Here is a 22,806-nt window from a genome sequence, read left to right as displayed (position 1 = left end):
TACACTTCTTAGTATTGATTGAATTATAACTATACGTTTATTCAAAACAGCAATTTTTCCAACACATTTACTATGTAAAAAAGTATCATCACTTAAGCAATTTAAACTCAAACACATCACATTAAACATGCACAAAAGCTATGAAAGCCAATTTGTCTGCCAACAATGCTTGCTACTACATCTTATTCATTATCTTTCTTTTTTTTCAGCTGCTGAATGACTAAAGCAGTCTGTGCTTGCCACTCCAAATCCACATGTGAGAGAGACAATTTGAGAAGGAGACTCAGCAGCTCATCAATCAGAGAAATGTGCCACAGCCCTGACAACCACGAGAGACACTCAGGCTTTATAGAACAAACACAGGCAGCGGGGTCGCTCAGAAAAAGCACTTGAATCAACCTTTCCAAATTGGTGTCCCTCTAAATTAGTGCTGTACCAAAATCGATGTTGACCAGATCCATCCTTCCATGCTGTGGAGCCTAGGAAGTGTCACTGGATATTTTAAAGGGTCTTTAAGGTCTGACAGCATCTGCTTTGTTTGCTTTTGGCTTCCTGAAGTGTTAAATCAGGCTTTACTAAAGGGACTAAAGTCAGAGCAATTTGAATCTAACACATTTATGTTTGCGAGCTGACAAAATTGTTGGTTACAGAGAGAAAATAGATGGAGTTAAATAAAGTGAAGACAAAACTGCATGGAAATTATATTGCATCAATAACTGAAGTCATCTCAATTTTAATGGGAGCCTATTAAGCAAAATTCACTTTTACATGATGCTTAAGCACTGAGGTGTGTCCGGTGTGTGTGTAAACAACCAGTCTATAATGTTTAACATCAGCACACTCCTTTTATAATTCCCATTCATCAAAATTTGTGTATGAAAATATGTCGTTGTTCATCATTATAACGAATGTTTATTAACTGCATGAGCTCTAAACCTTTGTCCATTTAATTCAGTGTAGGATTCTGCACACACAGAACACCAGCTGACAGATGTCTGTTGCATCTTATTGCATGTAAACTGTCAATTACTAGGGTGTTATACATTTATAAACACAAAGTTCACATAAACACAGTCAGTTATGTACAATATGTGAACAAACGGTTGGGAAAAAAATGTTTATTTTTTCATAAAAATGACAGCAATGTAATATAGTACCTACTGCAGTCTCTGCTTTTAAAATAAATCAAACTACTGTACAATAGAAGAAGTGCAATGTCCTGTTAGCATGACAAACATGATAAAACAATGCTTTGTCTTGAAAGTATCAGAGGCACAGACTGTAAATGTCCTGCCATCTTCTGGAAAACTGGCAGAAAATAGCAGCTTGATTTTGATGCAGTTGTGACTATTCTTACAGTTTAAACTATCTGTTAATGATTGCTAGTAGTATATTCAATATCTTTATTTTTTTATACTTTTCTACTTGTGAAAACTTTGGTCAACTGTTACCTTTTTATGTTATAGCTAGTGGCGGACAACGTAAACAAACAGCATTCTGTCTTTTGTACGTTTTTTTTGTTGTTGTTGTTTTCCTGTAATTTTTAGGATATCTTGTTATTATTATCTTATCTTTAGTATGTTTTTATGAGTTTTGCTATGTGGGCAGGATTCACACTTAAACCCTGGTCAGATCACACGATTTTGGGACGATTTCCTTGACGTAGGTTGTTGTGGGGAGTCGTAAACTACAAATGGGCACCGTGACACAATAGTTTCTTCACGTGTAATGTGGCAAAGGTCATGACAACCAATACAATGTCTGTGACGCCTCACAACACCATTGCAGAAAGTCTAGCATATTTAATTTTTTCCCTGATCTTCACGACCAGTTCCAGCACATGGGTGACACTGAGCAATAAAAGCACAACATTTCTCAGTTATATCCGCGGGTGCTGCCTTTAATCTGCAGGTCAGGTAATAAGCTATTTTTGACTGGCACAAATATGCAGACATCTCCATTCTCACAATGAGTTTCTGAGTTCTCTTAGCCTTCCGATAGATTTCTCTAAAACGGAATATTTCACTTTAACTTTATTTAGGCTAGATTTTATTTTATTTACCAAAATCAATGTTGACCAAATCATCCTTTCATGCTGTGGAGTCTAGGAAGTGTCACTGGATATTTTAAAGGGTCTTTAAGGTCTGACAACATCTGCTTTGTTTGCTTTTGGCTTCCTGAAAAATATACAAGAAAAATATTTTTCAAGAAAAATATACAAATCATTTTATTGTTTGTGCCCATCCATTGTGCCCATCCACTACTCCTCTGTGCGATAATTTGTTTCGCTCCATCGAAAATAAGGATTTAATTAATGCTTCGATGTAATTGTTGTATCACAAACCTCTGTCATTTATGTCATTATTTTGTCTCGAGCATGTGATTTTCCTTGGTGCTGATGTGCTTTCATTTTCTCCGTCCCACTCACGACAAGTTCAAGCATGTGTTTAATAAGCAACCCATGGCTGGAAAATATACATTTGGAAAATATCTTAATATTAAAAAGGAAATACACATTTGATTCTATTAATGTTGTAACAAATGCCCTTAAATAATGTAGCCTATAGTTGTTAGCAAGCAACAGTGTTTATTGAGATTAAAATATTGTTATAGCAACACTTGTAACTGCTTTGGGAAATAACGCTTGTTGTAGATGTCACGAGATGTCTGATCTCGAAAGAACGCTGTAAACTTTTCAGAATGCTTTAAGTGCACTGTGCAACATGTGCCAAGAACCAATCAATTAGCTTCACTCTGTGAATGTATTACACACATTTCAGTAATAACAGTTATAGTTCAGTTAGACTGGATTGTCAGTGGTGGTTCCTCGGGAAGAGCAGCCGAGAGTGGGACAGCATTGTGAGTGCATTGAAATTATTAGAGGAAGTGGCTTGGTTTGCATATTCACTCACACAATTACAATAGAAAAAAAAATTGAAATCAGAAACAGAGATCAGAAAACCATTATTAATCACTGGAAAGAAGTTCAGTTTGTTATTGCATTTTCAAAATAAATCCAAGAAAAATCTGTATGCAAAAAATAAAACAAAATCTTGTTATAATATATAATAATACACCATAAGAATATAATCTTACACCATTAACACATTATTTTTACTGAGGAATTATAAAGTTTAATACACAAAGGATTGATACACACAAAAAAAAAGTTTTCCTGTGTCGCACTGTGAAACACATAGGTAAAAAACCAAGGTAAACCTAGGTAAACCAAGCCTTCCAAATGTGAACACACACTAAAATGGACAGAACAGCTCTTGTAGTTTGCTTGGTATATTTGTACGGCTAATAGATCAGCTGTTAAACAGAGGTCATGAACCTCCTGAGTCTCTGCGGGATGTGAAACTGAACACAGTGTGCTTTCTGAAGCATCGCGGCACACACTCCATCCAGGCCTTCAATAGCTCTGTCTTCAAGTTTGCAAACCCTCCCTATGATTTCTAAAGCTTTATGCTGCAATGCTGCCGTAACTCACAGAAACTAGGCCGATGTGCTCGGGTCAGCAGAACATGCCAATCCAGCCGCTCTGATTCTGTCCAGCACAGTTTCTCAGAGACGTTACAACATCACATTCGGGTACAGCGGAGTTTGTTTGAAACTGCTGCCATTCTTGTGACACAGAGACAAGAGAGCGAGAGAGAGAGAGAGAGAGAGAGAGAGAGAGAGAGAGAGAGAGAGAGAGAGAGAGAGAGAGAGAGAAAAGCAGGAGAATCGCAGTGTGTGATAATTTCGAATGACTTACCGCTGGGCCACGTGAAGACTGCAACACTGAAGCTGTTGGCTCTAAGATCCTTTCATCTGAAAGTCAAGTAAATAAGATTACAATTAAAACACTTCAAACGCTCATCTCCTCCTTGGTTGTTTATATTTGCAAAACAACCGAAATATCTCCTTCACAACAGGTGTTAATTGTGTTCAACAATGTCACACCAGGGTTTCAATAGGTTTTTATGGTGGTAAATTAGTATTTAGTATCTGAATAATTGCAACAATTCAAGTTTGAAAGCGCAACTTTGTACTGATCTCCGCCAAAAACAAACACTAAAAGACCTTTCCTGTGCTGTACCTTCTACACAAAATATTCAAATTCCCTTTATTCATATTCATATTGCACTTGTTGCTGGAGATCCCCAGATCCAGGCATCAACAATCGGGTGATCATTCTTTTGCAGTGGCAGGTCCAAAACAGTGGAATACAGAACTTGGAATACAGAATATAGAACTTCGTATCATCAGGAATGTTGCACTGTTTAAAGCAATATTAAAACCTATTATTTAGAATCGAGTCTTCTGGAGTTACATCATGTAATAAAACTGATGGAAAAATGAAAAGTTAATATTTTCTAGCCCAATACTGCTAGAAACTATACTCTCATTCTGGCGTAATAGTCAATAAACTCTGCTTCTGTACCATGCCTGCACCATGTGGAGTGAAATTACGTACTGCACAAAAAAATATAAAATTGCTTTATTTTATTTATATTGCACTTCATATCCCCAGATCCAGCTATAAGTCAAGTCAAGTCAAACTTTTTTTCTAGAGCACTTTACAAACACAGAAGAGAGCCAAAGTGCTTTACAGAAAATACACAGCAAGATAAGCATAAAAGTGTATAAAATACATAAAATACAAGATCATAGATAGTTAAACTACCTAATAAGGCACATAAATTAAAATAACCAGTTATTAAGATAAGGTGTCAACTGCCAATGAAAAAAGGAGTTTTAAAAGCTCATTTAATTGAGAAAATGGAAGATGCCCAATGGGCAGCAGCAAATCATTCCAAAGTTGAGCCCCTCTAAGCTTTCATTTTGTTTTTGGCACCATCAGGAGAAGCTGATCAGCTGAGGGGTGTATAGGGGTGTATCACCGCAGAGATATAAGGGGGGGGGGACCATTTAAAAACAAATAAAAGAATCTTAAACTGTATTCTAAAATGAACTGGCAACCAATGAAGTGTAGCTAACACAAAGGTCATATTTGCAAGTACCAGTTAACAGGCATGCTGCAGCATTTTGAACCATTTGCAAATGGGCAATAGCTGACCTGCTACTTACCACATACAGTGGATTACGGTAATCTAACCAAGTGGTCACAAAAGCATGGAGTACTGTCTCAAACTGTTATTTTGATATTTATTGCTTTATTTTTGCTAGTTGTCTTAATTTTAAAAAAAGCTAGTTTTAACTACCGCTCTAGTATAAACAACGAGGTGATCGTTTTTGTGCAGTGGTCCAAAACTTTGTATCATGAGGATTCAGTAATGCAAAATGCTGTTTTACTGAAATTCTTGTTGTTTAGATTGTGCTATTATTATCTTATGTGTTTGAGTGTGTAATTTAGTTTTATTGCTGTAAAGCACCTTGGACAGCCCCCTGGTTGTAGTAAGGTGCTATATTGTCATGATTACCAGCGACCTCTAACCATCAGAGGTCGCTGGTAAGCACTCACTTTCACATGGACTACATCTTATGAACTACATATTCAGTCATGCTACACACACACACACCTGCTCCAAGTCTCCACTGATTTCCACACTACTTAAGCAGCACACGCAGTCATTCACATTGTCGAGTCTTGTTTACCTGTAAAGTGACAATTCAACGCGTTTTCCTTAGTCTTGTTTCTCCGTGTTTTGACCCTTGCCAAGTTTGTCTGTTTGTCCCTGTTCACTGCCTGCCTTCCGACCTCTCGCCTGTTACAGTGACTACGATTCTGGATTTGCCTTTATTCATCTGTTTGCACCTGTGTTGACCCTTGCTTGCCTGACTACTGAATAAACCTGCACTTGGATCCTAACGTTGTCTCTGTCACTCAACGTGTTACATATATAAATAATGACTGATTGATCACACAAAAGTGTCATTCTTCCTTAATTAAATACTCAAAATTCAAGATAAATTTTTATTGAAGGACATTGAAATATTTGTATTTTAAAACAGAAAAACCAAGAAACTCATTAATGCATGCAGTTTTTATCCCATGACTCTAGGTTTGAGACTTTTTGCTTTGATTTGGTTTTGAGTTCTTAAAGATACTCGCCACCTTTTTTGAAAAAGGCTTGTTTTCTCCTGGAGTTAAACAGTTGACTTGAACCATTTTTTAACCCAATCAGCCAATTTATTTTTTGAGCAGGGTCACTTTTAGCTTAGCTTAGCTAAAAAGAGTTTTGATAATGTTCCTATTTAAAGCTTGAGTCTTCTGTAGTTACGTCATGTAATAAATCTGACGGAACAATGAAAAGTTACTTTTTTCAAGGCCAAAACTGCTAGGAACTACTGTATACTCTCATTCTGGTGTAATAGTCAAGAAACTCTGCTTCTGTACCATGGCTGCACCAGACAGAGTGATATTACTTAATGCATGAGCATGTGCTACTTTCACAAGAAATTGGCTGAAAGAATATAAAAATGGTCAACTGTTTAACTTTAAATGAGCCTTTTTCAAAAAAGGTGGTGTTTAAGTAAAAATATTTCACATTTTCTTTCCTGTCCATCACACCCCATTTATCCAACTTGAGCATGCGTGAACTTGCAAAGGCCCAGCAACACGTCAGTGAAGTCCACAAGTCCATAAGTTGTGCCATTTGTCCACGGCAGATTCGTTCCTGGTCTGCACAGCGTTACGTCAACATAATGTAGGCTCAGAGGGCTGCAAGGTCTCATGGTGGCATTTGTGACAGGGCTTTAGGCTATCTGGCCTATGACTGCTCATTTGCATTCATGGTGTAAAGACAGCCTGAATGACTGAGCGAATGAATCACATTTGTCACGTACGCCTGGCAGCGATAGAAAGGGCTGGACGAGAGATGAGGTCAGAGTCACAGTGAACAGAACATCATTGCCTCGGTCAGATAATGAGGTCAGCTCTATATGTCACAACAAACGACCTCATGCAGAGACCCAGATTATCCCTGGAATTAACACCAGTACCTAAAAGCAATGCAAAGAATTTTTGGATCTGATTACTCAAATGAGATGCAGAATGCATATGAAAACACGCAGGTGTGCTTCACAGACAATTAAAATAAGTTGCCAATTGGGCTATGGATCAAAAAAGCTAAATGAAAGCAAGGGCTTTAATCTGATCACCTTTCCAGTTGCTTAAGTGCAATTAAAATTAAAACTAGATGAGTAGAGTTTGACACCAACTTGAAAAAGAGCCAGGGGTCTCATTTATAAGCGTATGCACAAAACAGAGGTGGAAACGTGTATTCGCAACTTCCTAAGCAAAATTTGTGATCTATTAAAAACAAACTTGACTAGTCATGTGTGCAGCTGTAAGTAAGCGCTAAGTAATCAAATTTAACTTAAATATTGACTTAATTGAACCACTTTAAATCCTTATATGTGCTGAATCTATTCTGCTGTACAATTACTTTTATGAAGGTTTTTGTGCAAAGTCTTATAAATGTATAAATGAGACCCCAGGTCTGGAAGGCCAGGCCTAAAATAACTTTTAAAGTTTGGAGGTCTTACTCAGGCAAGTCAATTAACATGTTTAATGTGGTGCATGGATTACTGTATTAACAAAAATCCCTGGCGCACACATGCTTGAATAAAACTTTCACTTTTTAGTTTCTCCATGCCTTGTTTATTGTTTTAAAGTCAGTTTTTTCATTGTATGGTATAGGTTGTTTTCAATCACGTGGTTCTGGTGACACCCGAAATTCAGATGGAGGGCAGGAAGTAAAAAACTGAATGGGAGACAGAGGAAAGTGTGTATTTTTGTGATTTATACCATATTTCAAAGGACATATAAATAAAAAATAACCGTATATGCTGGGCATGATCCTTATATCATGAAGAAGGCCTAGTTTTCTACTGAATCAAAATATTTTTGCCTGTCATCAAGGCGGTAAATACTGTGTAAGTTATTACATAAAAAAATACTATAGTAAATATTACAGTGTTTGGAAGCATACTATAGATAATTACTTGAAATAAACTGTCATAGTAATTATACTGTTGCTATGGTACGGCAAAACTGTAGTAATAAACAAATTATTCAGTAGGTTTTTGTTCTAGAAAACAATAATACAATAATATCAATACAACAATAATAAATAAATATTAAATAAATTAATACAAAATAATACAACAATAATAAATAATTATAAAAAACAAACGAAAGCATACAAAAGCGTGGACACATAGTCTACATTATTTTTTTTTTATTTTTGTAAGAGGGGAAAAGTGCTCCACAATAATACTGTCTAGTTTTGTCGCAAGGGTTGCATTTCTTTTTTGTTCTGTGGACGAACTTACCATCAACAGACATGCACCGCTGCTGTGCATCTCGATGTTCACGTTACAGTTGTTTATTCTGCCGAAATGCCAGTAAAGACTTGGATTATTGCAAAACCAAATTGAGATTTCATTGCAACGATTACATGGCAGGTAACGTTATTTATATTCTCCCGGATTTTGTATAAGTGTGGTGGTGTTTGTATCTGATTTTATTTAACAAATTTAACATATACACATACAGTAGCTAGGCCTGAAGTCTTTATTGGTGCTGTCAAACGAATTATCACATTTAAAAAAAATTTTTACACATGGATATATTGAAAAAAGTGTTTCATTCCATCCAGCCTTTTCTTCCGTTTTTCAGCCAGTTTTTTAACTTTTTCCCCTTTATGAGCAAAAACTTTTGGAAGACTATAAAAGGTGTTTAAAAGAAACATTTTGAAGTTCTGATAGCGATTTCTATGAGTCGCGTGCGTCATTAATGACATCATGTGAAAACAACCAATTGCTGTGCGTTAATAAGCAACAATGTTTATCATCATTGTAGATGTGTTTCAGAGTGTGTCATAAGTAGGTCCACATGGAATCTGTGCGTGCAGAATTCTGCAGATTTTCCGCAGATGTTTAGCCCATCATTAATTCTGTTTATTTACTTGAGTAAATGTGTGTAATATCTATATTTATTCAGTTTTTAAACTAATTTCAGTAATATGATTGACTAATATGAAAATGTTCATATGATTTATTTACAATACAGTTTGTACAGTAATATTTTCTGTCTTTAAGTAGATAAATTATATGGGAGACTTGCTTTGTTTACCAAATAAAGTGGATCTAATTTGATTTGCATTTTAAACATTAAATAAAAGTGTAAAAGATATTATTTTTTATTTATATATTAAGGTTTTAGTTATGATACTCCCAAAATAATTCCGCAGAAATCCACAGATTTTTACCTAAATTCTCAGCAGAAATAGCAAAAAATGTCCGCAGATTCCGTCTGGCCCTAGTCGTTAGTCAGTTAGTTTATTTGACCTCAGGAAATGTGTTACATTGGTTCAAATACAATAATGCTCACCTATTTAATAAATCACTGGTTTGTTAGTATCTAAGATGCTTTTTTTGTTTGTATAAGAGTGTTGCTTGTCATGTGTGTTAATGTAAATATTTACAACTATATTAATGAACACACCTGAGGGCTAGATCCGCGTGCGCACACACATTCTAATCTGACACCGCTTACAAAGCAAAAACAGTAATGGTGTTGGTCTGTTTAACGAAGCTGGATTTGGTCCTCATACTGCATGTGAAAATAAGCTCTTGTGTAGTCTTAGTCTGTAGTCTAAGAGATTTATTTACATAGTTTTTTGTCATTTCATAATACTTTCTGTATATTTACCATCTGTTTTTTGTTCTCTCATAGAAACCACAGTCTGTGCATATCCACATAAACCAATAAACATCGACATCTGACATGAATGCTCTGAAGGAGATGGAGCTCTTTCTAACCACTGTATTAGGCTAGCCGAGTTCCTACCATTCAACTGCGCGCAAAATATCCCAGAGTGTATCTAGCATCCTTTACATGGCTAACATAATTTAGCATGTTGCTAACATGAATTAGCATGTTGATTAAATGTTTACCATATAGGTTGTTTTCACATGACGTCATCGATGACGCGTGAAATTCAGATGGAGGGCAGGAGGTGACTCTTCTACATAGGAATCGCTATCAGAACATCAAAATATTACTGTTTTATGTTGTTTATAATTGTTTAAATTGGCCAAAACAAGAAATGCCAAAAAGCTTTTATAGACTTCCAAATGTTTTTGCTCATAAAGAGGAGAAAGTTCAAGAAACGGAAGAAAAGGTGGCATGTAATAAACATTTACTCAATACATCCATGTGTACCAAATTTTTTGAACTCGATAATTCGTTTGACAGCACCAATAAAGATCACATACAGGTCTAGCTATGTGTATAAATTTGTTAATGTGCTATATAAAAATCAGATACAAACCCTAAACACAAAATCCAGGAGATTATAAATAACATATCCTGCCATGTAATCGCTGCAATGAAATCTACGTTTTGTTTTGCAATAATCCAAGTCTTTACTGGCATTTTGGTGGAATAAACAACCTTAACGTGAACGTGTGCAGCCGCGGTGAATGTTTTTTTAATCGTAAGTTCATTAAGTTCATTCCCACTTACAAAAATAAATAATATAGACTATGCGTCCACGCTTTTGTAGGTTTTCATCTGTTATTTTGTGAGTCTGGAAGATATCCGCATGGAAAAAAAATCTTACGTTATAGTAACTTATAATAAATGTTTTGAACCACATTCTAAAGTGTATTATGCGTACAACTCTTTGTTAATGAATGCTACAGAATACTGTAGTATAGTAAACTGATAAACTGTAATAACGCTAGTGTAAACTGTGGTGCATTGTGATGGTGTATAATTATAACCAAGAAAACTAAAGCCTATTTAATGATTTGTTTATTACTACAGTTGTGTCATACCACAGCACCAATATAATTCCTATGACAGTTTAATTCAAGTAAGTATCTATAATCTGCAGTGGCGTAGCTCAAAATGCGGGGGCCCACGCTCAGGGGGGGTCTGACGGAGGGCTCTGACGGATGCGGAAATCACATTCAGTGGGGGGGGGATGGGGGGTGACTGACGGTCGTAACGGGACGGTTTTCCCATTAAATTTTTTACTTCCTGTCCTCCATCTGAATTACGCGCATCATTAAAAAAATCACTTGAAAACAACCTTTTTGTATGGTGAATGGGTATGTTGCTAGCATGTTTACAGTATGGATTAGCATGTTTTAGCAAGAATTAGAACGTTGTTAGCAAGAATTTGCATGTTTTTTTCCTAACAAATTGAACATAATATGTAGCATATGAGCCAACACACTACAATGTGGAGCACATATTACTGTTTCCTCTGACCTTTGCCTCACTGAAACCCTATTTTACTCTTAATAATTACCGTAGTATTGCTCGTAATATGCTCATACAGAATATGGTATATCTGCAAGTTGTATAACTACTAGCCTATAATAACATGTTTCTAACATGATTTTAATATGTTTATTAAATATGTTAGCATTAATTACTGTAACTTGTTGTTAACACATTTATAATACAAATTAGCATTGGTTACCATTTTGTTCATATTAATAAGTACATTAAGTATGTTGTTAACAAGTTGCTACCATGAATTATTATTTTAGCATTTTTAACATGAATTGACACATTGCTAACATGAAACAGCATGTTGCTAGCATGTTTCTAGCATGGTTAACATATAATTATCATGAATTGGCATGTTTCTTTCTATCGTGATTACCATATTGCTAGAAAAATGTAATTTATTCCTGTGATAAAGCGTCTGATTTCTCAACAGCCATTACTCCGGTCTTCAGTGGAGCTGAGCAGCATAGAAGACTAGAACTGATTTCCTACCCTCCAGACATCATTTTAATGGTGATTTGGTCATCAAGAAACAATCGTTATTACAACTATATTTCTTTTTTATGGGAACAGGACGATTTTTACAGGATCCACTGATGAACAGAACGCTCAAAAGTTTCTTTGAAGTAGATGAATGTAAAAATGTCTTTACTGTCACTTTTGATCAATATAATCCATCCTTGCTGGCAGATGTAAGTGATGATCTTCTCATCTGACCACCTGTGACTGGATCACCCGAGACTGATGGTAACAGTGGGTGTAAACAGGGCCAACACACAAGAAAACTGAATGACAGCTTCTCATTTGCACCGACTGCTGCACATTTGTGCTCCTTTATCTGATCTAAACCTCTTCAAACACAATTACCAGATGCTTGGATGAGAGGGCCATAAGCTGCCTTATGTTAAACCAGACCCTTTTTATGACTCACTCTTGTTTTCGGTAACTGATTTTTATAAGATAAGCGCTTGACAACTGTGAAATCCAGTGAGAGTCTAAAATTGGACGCTTGGGATTCGACACCAACATAAGTGATGCAACACTCACAAAATGTGCTAAACCATCTGTGTTTAAGGAACAGAGGTGAACAAACAAGTGCATACACACTCAACGACCACTCCATTAGGTTTATGCTAGTACAGTACTAGGCTAGACTCAATTTTACTTCAGACATAGCTACATTTTTAATAGCATAAATTTAACAAGGGACTTGAAACATTCCTCAGAAACTGTGGTCCTTTGACATGATAGCACCATAAAGTTACTGCAGATTTGTTAGCCAAAACAGTTGAGTCAAGGTAGGATGCTCCCTGCATTCATGTAGATTATGTCAATTTATAAATGTTGCAGAGAAATCAAGACTCCTCAGAACAGGCAACCTTGCTCCAATCTCATTGTTTTTTCTTTTCTTTTTTTTCTCAATTTTGGTGAGCCAGTGCAAATTAGGCTCAGTTTTCTGTTCTTAGCTCACATGAGTGGCACCAATGGTGCTCTACTGCTTCTGCAGCCCACCTGCATCGAGCTTGGACATGTTGTGCTTTCAGTGATGAGTAGTTATTTGTGTTACTGGCCACTGGTCAAATCTGGCTATTCTTTTCTAACCTTTGGCATCAACAAGACATTTTCACACAGCAACTGGAAATTTTACATTTTTCTGTTAACTCTCTGCAAAGATGGCTGTACGTGAAAATTCTGGTAGATCAGCTGTTTAAGAAAACTCTGACTAGCTGGTCTGAAAACAACAATCAGATACTTAAATCTCCTTTTTTTTCCACATTCTAATGCTTGGGTTGAACTCTGAAAATCAAGAGAAAAGTTGTAAATGCTGACTATACATTTTTACTCAAGTTAAAGAGTTAATTCACACAAAAATGAAATTATGTTATTAATTATTCACTCGTTTCAATGCCCTGAGACCTTTGTTCATCTTTGAAACACGATTTATGATATTATAAATCTGAGAGCTCCCTCATCTTCCATAACAGTCCAAAGAAGTCCAGAAAAGGAACCAAAACACGTTATTTCAGTTGTTCAACTGTAATCATACAAAGCTCTAAAAACACTTTTGTGTGCCCTAAAAACTGTTAACACACCTCTGTTCTACTATCTCTTTCAAGGTAGTATGACACCCCCTCTCCACCAATCAAACAACGTTAGCTAACTAAGGTCCCAAGTTCCATTGTTCTAATAAATAAATATAAGAGAAAGGAAAACCCAAACTGCTGGTCAGTTTAAGATATTCCATAAAACACATTACGGCTAGGGGGCTTTTTTTCTGCTTAAGATCACCCTTATGTTTCCCTTTTAAATTTAAAGGTGGTGCATATAATTATAAAGTTTTTAACAAGCGATATTTCTTTGCTGCATCCTATTTGTTTCATTAACGCATAATAATCTTTACACCACATTAAAGACAAAGCAGCCAGTAACTCTCAGTTTTATTGAGGTATTTATTTTTATGCTTCTAATGAAATAACATTCAAACCCCTAGCAGCATTCAAGTTGGAGGCTAGTCAGAGCTACGTTTTTAGATTGTGATTTTTAGTTGATCCACAACATTTTGAAATGATTAGTTTTCAGTGAACAAACCATATTTAAAAAAAAACTCATGATACAATTGATGAGACTATTATGATTAGCCTATTTAATGTTCTTTGCGCTTGTACATGTGTGCGCTCATATATCAGTTCAGTATGTTCACTATGTTACATAACTGCCCACTGCTGGTCATGTCTTTCTTGTGTTAGACCATTTTGTGTAGTACCGCATAACACTGCAGCATTGCATGTGGTCACGTTCATTCACTCGCAATTGGTGAACAAAGCTGTTTTTAAAATTTTTTGCCACACAAAAGTGTTTTTAGATTTTATAAGATTCCAATTGAACCACTGAAGTAAAAAAAAAGAAGATTTTTGGTTCCTTCTCTGATTTTTGAGTGTCTCTGAATCATTGCTTTTTATGGAGCAAGAGGAAACTCTCAGATTTAATCTAAAACATCTTAATTGGGGATTGAAGATTGTGAAGATGTTCTGAAGATGAACGAAGTTCTCAGGGGATTAGAACGTCATGAGGTAATAATAGCAGAATTTTTACATTTGGGCAAACTAACCATTTAAAGAAATGTATGAATTCTGACATGTAGCCATTACAACAACCTGTTTTAATGTCATATGCCATAAATAAATAAACTAATTTAAAAGTACTACAATTTCAAATTTTGTTAGGTAATGAATGTATACAGGAGGAACAACCACCATGTAGAACACAAGCAGGAAAAGACTAAACTGAAAATCTGCCATCATATAAGCTGTGTGCTCTATTGTATTATGATTCATCTAAAAATCTAACAATTATTATGATGCTTTTAATACTAGTAATTGATTTATACTGTAATTGTATTGCAATGCAAACAGAAAGAGTTCAAGCATAAGTTACGTTTCTCTGGTTCTACAACATATGAATACCTTTCAATGAGTCCATTCATTTAGAGTGAAACCCCTGTCCTAAAGAGGCTTGCATTTCAGACTGTTGAGACTTCCCAAAAACCCTGACTGAGTAAATGTTGTGGATGGATTTTTATTTAAGAAGAACATCCTCTCAGCCACCCTGGTGTGCTTTGTCAGCTAGATTTTCACCTCCCCGTCTGGAACAACATATATCAAACCTGGCTGGGACTTTTCTGAGTTTCTGAAGGGAACATTAATGATTAGCCTACCTGATAATCATAGGGACACGACGAGAGACTCTAATTAACCCATTTGACCCCAGGCATGCATTTGTATTTAAGTACAAAAAAGACATCCTGATTCTAAAGCAGCTGCTTAAATGAAAAGAAATGATGGATTCAATATGCTATTGTGCCATTTTTGAAACTCATGTAAAAAGGTTACGAGTTTGAAGCAAATGTGAGAAAAAAAACCTCTTAAGCTAGGATATAATAAAGTCATCATCACTACCAAAAGAGTTATAACCTTTAACATAGATATACAAACATTTCATCAACAAATTATAGCACTATATGAAAATATATATTGATGTGATTTAGTAGTATATCCACATCTTACCATGTTTTTATATACTAAAAATACACTACTATTAATAAGTTTGGGAATGATTAGATTTGTAAATTAGTAAATATTATTTAAATACGTTTTAATAAATAATGGCAATTACTTAAACATCATACAATAAAAAGCTACTACTATCTACAAAAGTCTGAATTAAGAGAATTCTTCCAGTAGTAAGAGCAACAAATAATAATCGTTTTATCAGTTGATCATTTGGAAAAGTGGCGGAAGGTAGATTTTTTTCCATTAATCATCTGTTGAACTGCATCCCAATCATCACAAATACGGCAGGAGACCTAATGGAACCTGCATGGACCCAAGATTCACACAGAAATCAGTCAAGTTTGAAGGAAAAATCATGGTTTGGTGTTATATTCAGTATGGGGGCATACGAGAAATCTGCAGTATGGATGGAAACATCAACAGCATGAGGTATGAAGACATTAGTGCTGCTCAACACATTACAAACCACAGGAGAGGACAAATTCTTCAGCAGAATAGCACTCCTTCTCATACTTCAGCCTCCACATCAAAGTTCCTAAAAGCATAAAAAGTCAAGGTGCTCCAGGATTGGCCAACCTAGTCACCAGCAATGAACATTATTGAGCATGTCTGGGGTAAGATGGAGGAGGCATTGAAGATAAATCCAAAGAATCTTGATGAACACTAGGAGTCCTGCAACGCTTTCTTTGCCATTCCAGATGACTTTATTAATAAGTTATTTGAGTCATTGCAGAGATGTACTACTCAGGAGAAGCTCATGAGAGTCATACACAATATTAATTCTTTTTCCACTCCACCATAACTTTATATTGTATACTGTACACTTTTTTTGTTAAGTGACGAGACTTGTCTAAACAAAGTCAGACCTTACTGTCCTAATTAAATAATTAAAAATCAATTGGCCTTTCATTTAGAAGCCTTTGCCTTTCATATAAGCCATTTCTGATACCAAATAATCAACTAGATGTCAAGTTATTATTAGTTGTTTCTAAAACTTGGATAGGCAACAAAACTTTTGTCAGGTAGTGTATATATATATATATATATATATAATGTGGGCTATTATCGGCGTTAACGTGCTGCGTTAACACGAGACTCTTATCAGGCGTTAAAAAAAAATACCGCCGTTAATCTATTCTCAAAGTTGGGTTGGGAGCTGGGTCTATTCTATGTAAGCTATGATGACTTTCATCTTGATATTTTAGCACGAATGTATACCTGACCAGTGAGCCGTCTGACAAAAAAGTGCCTCTCTGAATCAAATCAGCAGGATGCCCTTCTGGATCTTTCACTTACTGATTATGCTTACATGGACATCAGTAGTCTAGTTATTTGCCTTAATAGACAACACTATAATTAAGGTGTTTACGTGAAGTGCTTTCATGTGAGAGTTTCCTGTAATTTTGGGTGACTTTAACTGCAGTTCGGCAGTTTCACTATCACTCATGAACATTTCATTCATGCCCCCATGACAAACTGGGGTATTAAGACGCAAATAAGGAGTAAGGTCTGGTGAGAGTGGTATGGAATTTAATAATGCACGCCGAATGGAAAGAAAAAAACTTCCACTTTTTTTGTGATGTGTGTGTGTGTGCGGTCCTTTACGGACAGCCGTGTGTGGGACTAGCCGGAAAATATGGCGAAAAGTCCTACATGACGATAATACTTTGATTGCGGTGTTTACTCCAGTAATGCCACTAATATATGCATACTCCACGTCTTAATTACATTTCTGTTTAGTTCAGTTATGATTCAGGTCATAACTTAGTACAATATTAAGTAGTAATATTACTACTGGATTAAGTTGGATTAAGGTCATCAAAAATCTATTTTTTGAGCTTATGTGGGCCTATAGTTCAAAATTCATGTTTAACTGAATAAACAGTTGGTAAACAGAAGTACATCTTATTAAACATAATTTATTTTCATTATCATAGTAGAACAGCTTCTCAAGCAGTTTGTGATGCATTTAGGAAACCTGAGATGAGCCCCTGGTCTGATGCGCCACCTGGCCTGAGAAACCCGTTCTCAAAGACTTACTTTTAGTCATTATTTGGATAGCACACATATTCTGAATGCCTTCGGCAGAATTCAAATGAGCCATTTTAATCTAGATTAAACTAGAATAATTCCAAGATCACAGTGAGATTTATCTAGATTTATCTAGATTAATCTATGCCCACCTATAATATACATCTTTGTTGAAAAGTAATTTAAAAGTTTTTCAGCATACTTTCAACACTACAGATTCCATAAATATTCTGAAATGAACATCAAACATTCTCTGAACAACAGCAAAACAACATCATTTATGCACGGCTGCACATTACGCACAGTTGCTGTACAGGATCTGCCATTGGGGACATCCAGAGAGGATGTTTTATGTTCATGTGCACTGGCGTTTCCTTGCTGAGTGAAGGTGACCACACTGTTGGCTGACAACACGTCTCTCAGTTGCGTTTCTCCGTCTGATGCTCAATCTGTTTCTTCTGCATGTGTGAACTCATCACCCCATCCAACACTCTTCCCATCAGTCACTTGCTTTCTGACTGTTTTACACCCTTCTTTCATTTACACCTCCTCTCCTGTCTTCACACCCTCTTATTGCTTCATGTGTAACTTTCACTCACACCTTTTTAATCAAATTTTAGGACTTTTTTTTAGAGAAACTCTTCAATATATTTCTTCTCATTAATCCTGCTATGACAGAACAGGAGAGAGAAAGACAAGTGATGACCAATTATCTCACACCGTGCTCTCATTCTGACAGCTAACTATACTCAGAAAATCAAAAATCACATCAAACGCTGTGTTAAAAAAACAGTCTTATACACACTTATTTACAGTTTGATCGGCAGCATCAGCTAATTCCAAGTTATTACACAGAAATGAGCTCTCCTGAGATGCAGCCAATCAAATCTTGATTGACTTCCTGCATAATGCGGACGGACAGGTTGCCACATCGATGCTGATTCGTACGGGTTAACCGAACTGCTGACATGTGCACTATGAAAACAGCCCTCATAAATACGCATGGGTTCTCATGACCACACATTCATTATAAACCATGCATATGGAGAGAGCAAATCACAGGCGTTCTTTTAAGTTTGATCAGCATTCATCGTTAGTAGAGTCAACAACTAACATCAAAAAGAGCAATGAACATATTCTCATCACCGCCAATCGCGTTCAGACTCTTTTCTCACACTTTGACAGTCAGTAAACATCAAAACAAAGCATGCTTTAAGAAGATGAGAGAAGTTGATGTAGAGTTCATGAAATATTAACAGATTTGTTTTAAGCCTTAACCAGGTCACTTTTGAATATTAAAATAACAGATTAATGTCAATACACAACAATGAAGAAAACTGTGTTCAAGTCAGCATATTTCGACTTGCTGTCAATGTTTTTACTGATCATCAGCTGGAAAATAAGCTGTGAACGTGATTCTATTGTTATTGCTGTGATGTTGATTGTTTTTCTAAATCTAGAAGCTTTTTTTAGACTATTATCTTTATTGTTATCGAGATAATTATTATTCTTGGCAAGAAGAGTGTTTTCACTTATGCCAGGATTTCATCATGCTGTAAAATATATCCATACTTTCCGTATTTTGTGAAGTACGTTTTCTTTTTCATTTATTTATAATTTTGAATTGCATTATGCGACCTTGATCTTTCCGCCAACAACTTGATGTTGAAAAAGGGATTTTTATTGACATTTTAATAATTCAAAGTGATACAGTATGTTGTCAGGATCTGTGTTGAAAATTATAGTACAAAAACCTAGTAATAAGTAATATATTCAGGGCTCGTAATTGCGACCGTTTTGGTCGTATATGCGCCCAATATTGTATCTATGCAACTAGTGTTGGGGAAAGTTACTTTTGAAAGTAATTACAATATTGAGCTACTCCCCCAAAAAAGTAACTAATTGCATTACTCACTTTTTATGGATCGTAATGCGTTATCTTACTTTTGAGTTACTTTTGCTTACCTGGCTGAGGTTTGATCTCTTTCAGAACTTGTAGGTGTTTTTTCACCTTTTTATAGAGAAGCTCTGCATTTAACAGCCACCTATATAACCTCCACCTTTATTTTTCTTTAGAAAAATGTAGGATAAAGTTATATTTTGAGAACTTTCTGAGCCCAGAGCTATACGTGCTGTATATACAGATATATGAAAGCATGTGAAGTAATGTTTTCGCTACTTTTGTAAGTTTTGTGTTATTAGTTAAGTAAATTCACAGTCCATTGAGCTAAAGATTGCAATAAAGCCTAGGAGTACTAACATGAAATAATTTTAGGGCATATATCTAAATATTAGGGCAAAAACAGATTTTAAACCTTTAAAATGTTTAATAACAAAATGAACAGTAAGTCGATAAAAAAACATCCCCAAATCAAAATAAATCTTTGAGCTTTATACATTGAATAAATTGCTTCACGTGGCCTTAACAAATGTGGAAATCATTTTCAAAAAAAATAAAAAATTACTATATTACAAACGTGGTTGCTTCTACAGTTATGTTAGACAGTGTCTGCATCTCCTCAACAATAAAAGCAAGAACCATTTTTTTTTTTGTTTGTTTAGTCGAATTAAGTGTTTTACCTGGAGAACATGAACTGATGTAGATCATAGCTGAAGTTGGGGTGCGGGTGTAGTGCTTTGCATCCAGTTTTGTTTTGTTTTGTTTTTTCAATGTTGTGTTTCTTGAAGTTTTACCAACACATAATCTACACTTAACAACAATCCACTTCTTTTCTTCGAAGAGTTCTAATAACAAGAATGCATTGCAAAAATGCAAGTCTCCTTCCTGCCATTGTTTCTGTTTCTGACTGTAGTAATGATGAGCGATTCGCGAATGAATCGTTTGTTTTAACCGGATCTTCTAAGTGAAATTACTGTTTTTAAAAGTAATGCGTTACTTTACTCGTTACTTTGTAAAAGTAATATTATTACATAACATGCGTTACTTACAACGCATTACCCCCAACACTGTGTGCGACCCTAAAATATATTTGGGAGCATTTTGCGAGTGCATGAAATTGTTGCGGTGCGACTGGTTTTTACGGCCAAATGTTCACTGTATGCGAAAACTTAGGGGACATTCATGCAAAATGCCTCTTTGCACCTGAAACGGATACGGTTGCAGCAGGAAGTTAACGAGATTTATTTTATTTATTAAATTTCCCTTTTATTGTACTTTATTAACATCTATCCTTACCCCAACTCTAAACTCAACTATCACAGTAACATAAAAACAGTAGTTGTACTGAGTATTATTTATGATATCTATTAAATTACCCACCAAATTGTATTTTTTAACCCCCACCTCAACCCTAAACCCAACTGTCACAGTGCTGTAAAAATATTAATTATTATTATACAGTATCATAAAAAATGATGTGCATACCGCACTTCCGGCCGGCCGGGTATTCGATCTAGATATTACCCAGGGTGAACTACAACCTCGAAAATGTAAAGAGCTGAAGATGAGAATAGAAACAACACTGACAGATTTTGTTTCAGAAACCACCTAAAGTTACAAATAATGTCACATCTGATTAGTGTTCATGTGGTGAATGTTAATCCACCATTTACACTTTTTGATGAGTGGATAAAACACTTCTATTGGGTTAAAGTCCGCTATGAAATGACTAAAGCATTCACTGTAAAGCCCGTGAGACAGAGTTTGCAGGTAACAGCATTTGCTGTATCTACACTATTTAAGCTTGAGAGTTTATGTTTAATCCTCTATTTAATCGTCAGGATGCTGTCAAAAGGGGCTTGCATTCACTAAGATTAAATTAATGTTGCAGTCAATGAAAAGACCGGTATTGCTATTAAGATGACGTATGCGAACAATAAGTTATATGTAAGCCGTGAGAACACCACAGTCATTATCTGTTAACATGGACGGGGAAAAAAACACGCTCTGCTCGCGTGTGAGGTGTGAAAGATGGCAAGCAGTGTGTGCGGGGCCGGTGGACACATGCATATATTTTTGTTTGTTAGTTTTGATTAGTGTTGATTTCAAATTCAATGAATCTGTTAATATAAAACTTTAAGTAACGGTGGTCATAATTGATGGGTGCGAATAAATTTTTGCTAGTGCTCCTAATTTTTTAAAGTTAGGAACACCAGTGCTACCAAGCAAAAATGTTCATTTCAAGCCCTGATATTGTATAAGATATAAGACTAAGTGAGCTAATTAACCTATTTTCAATTTTAGAGGTTCTCATAGGCAGAAGTTGTCATATTTGAGTAAACTTTTAATTATGAAGCAGAAAATATATGAAATATGTCTATATATTTATTTTTCCTTTTGCCGCAATAACTCAAAGAGGCAAAGAAAAAATCCATTATTAAAAGGGAAAAAAATATTGATTAAAGAGACAGTCCTAAGAGAGAAAGATCATTATTCAGCCTGAGTCAGTTCAATGTAGATTTAATTCAGTTATAACAAAAACAACGTCAATTTTGTTGGTTCATTGGTTATTAAAAAAAAATCTAATAATCTATAAAGCAGCTCTCCAGAAGATAATATTGTCATTATCCGGCTCATTTTAGTTTATGATTTATTCTTGCTATGTTGATAGTAACAAAGGAATCTCGTATACAGAAATGAAGATTGTCAGGTATTGGAAGATTCATGGATGTAGGGAGTCCATGCCTTAGAAGAAAGATAGAAAGAGAAATGACAGACTTGGCCGTGTGCCTGCCCTCAGGCCAGAAGCTTCAGTCCCTCTTTGCCCAAGAAGATAGAGCTCAAGTGAAGAGGAGTTAAAAGAAGCAAGAGTGAAAGAAGACAGCCAGCATATGTTCCTGTCTTCTTTCATTCTGCCCTTGACTATATGACTTGGCAAAACCTGAGACATTCAGATTGACCGGAGCACATTTCAACCCGCACAGCACTACAGGCGTGGAGCTGGTGGGTCAGACCCCCAACCTTCAAACATCTTACCCACCACGAGCCGATGTCTATCTGCAACTGTGTGATATGCACAACTTCCCTTTTAATTGGAAGGCAGAGTTTGTGACGAAGGAGTAATTAGTGGTAATTAATTTTTGTAATTATTTTCCACCAACATATTAGGGGTGATTCACTTGGGCATGACAAATTGTTTCTCAAACTATTCAGAATCAACCTCACAACAACTCATTTTTAATTATTAATAATTCTGTTGATGTGGAAACACTATATAATTCTTGACACCTTTAACAACCAAGGGAAAAAAGGCTATGAAATGAACTCTATCAGGAGTCTAAATAAACATATTTTAGGGATTTTGTGCTGAATTGATCCATGCAAATGTGTAGATTTTTGCTTTTAAAAAACTATACTCCTATTTGGCAGGATAACTTATATTATAGAAAGAAATCTATGTAACACTTTGTTAACACACATGATTCATTAGTTCATGTATTTACTAGCATTAACCAGGAATAATCCTGAAAAGAATTTATTAATTA

The 22,806-nt window shown here is 35.6% G+C and overlaps 1 protein-coding gene across 1 annotated transcript in view; it reads right to left on the bottom strand.

Moving 5' to 3' along the window:
* Window positions 1-22,806, bottom strand: part of LOC130233593 (nephrocystin-4-like) — a 301,343-nt gene that overhangs the window by 102,625 nt on the left and 175,912 nt on the right. The window contains exon 11 of the mRNA XM_056463720.1: window positions 3,761-3,816. Coding sequence (XP_056319695.1) covers window positions 3,761-3,816 — 56 coding nt within the window. The remainder of the gene's footprint in view (window positions 1-3,760; window positions 3,817-22,806) is intronic.

The sequence above is a fragment of the Danio aesculapii genome, chromosome 8 (genome assembly GCF_903798145.1).
Source record: "Danio aesculapii chromosome 8, fDanAes4.1, whole genome shotgun sequence".
NCBI lineage: Eukaryota > Metazoa > Chordata > Actinopteri > Cypriniformes > Danionidae > Danio > Danio aesculapii.
The sequence above is the reverse complement of the archived record's forward strand: the minus strand, read 5'-3'. Positions and strand labels throughout refer to the sequence as shown.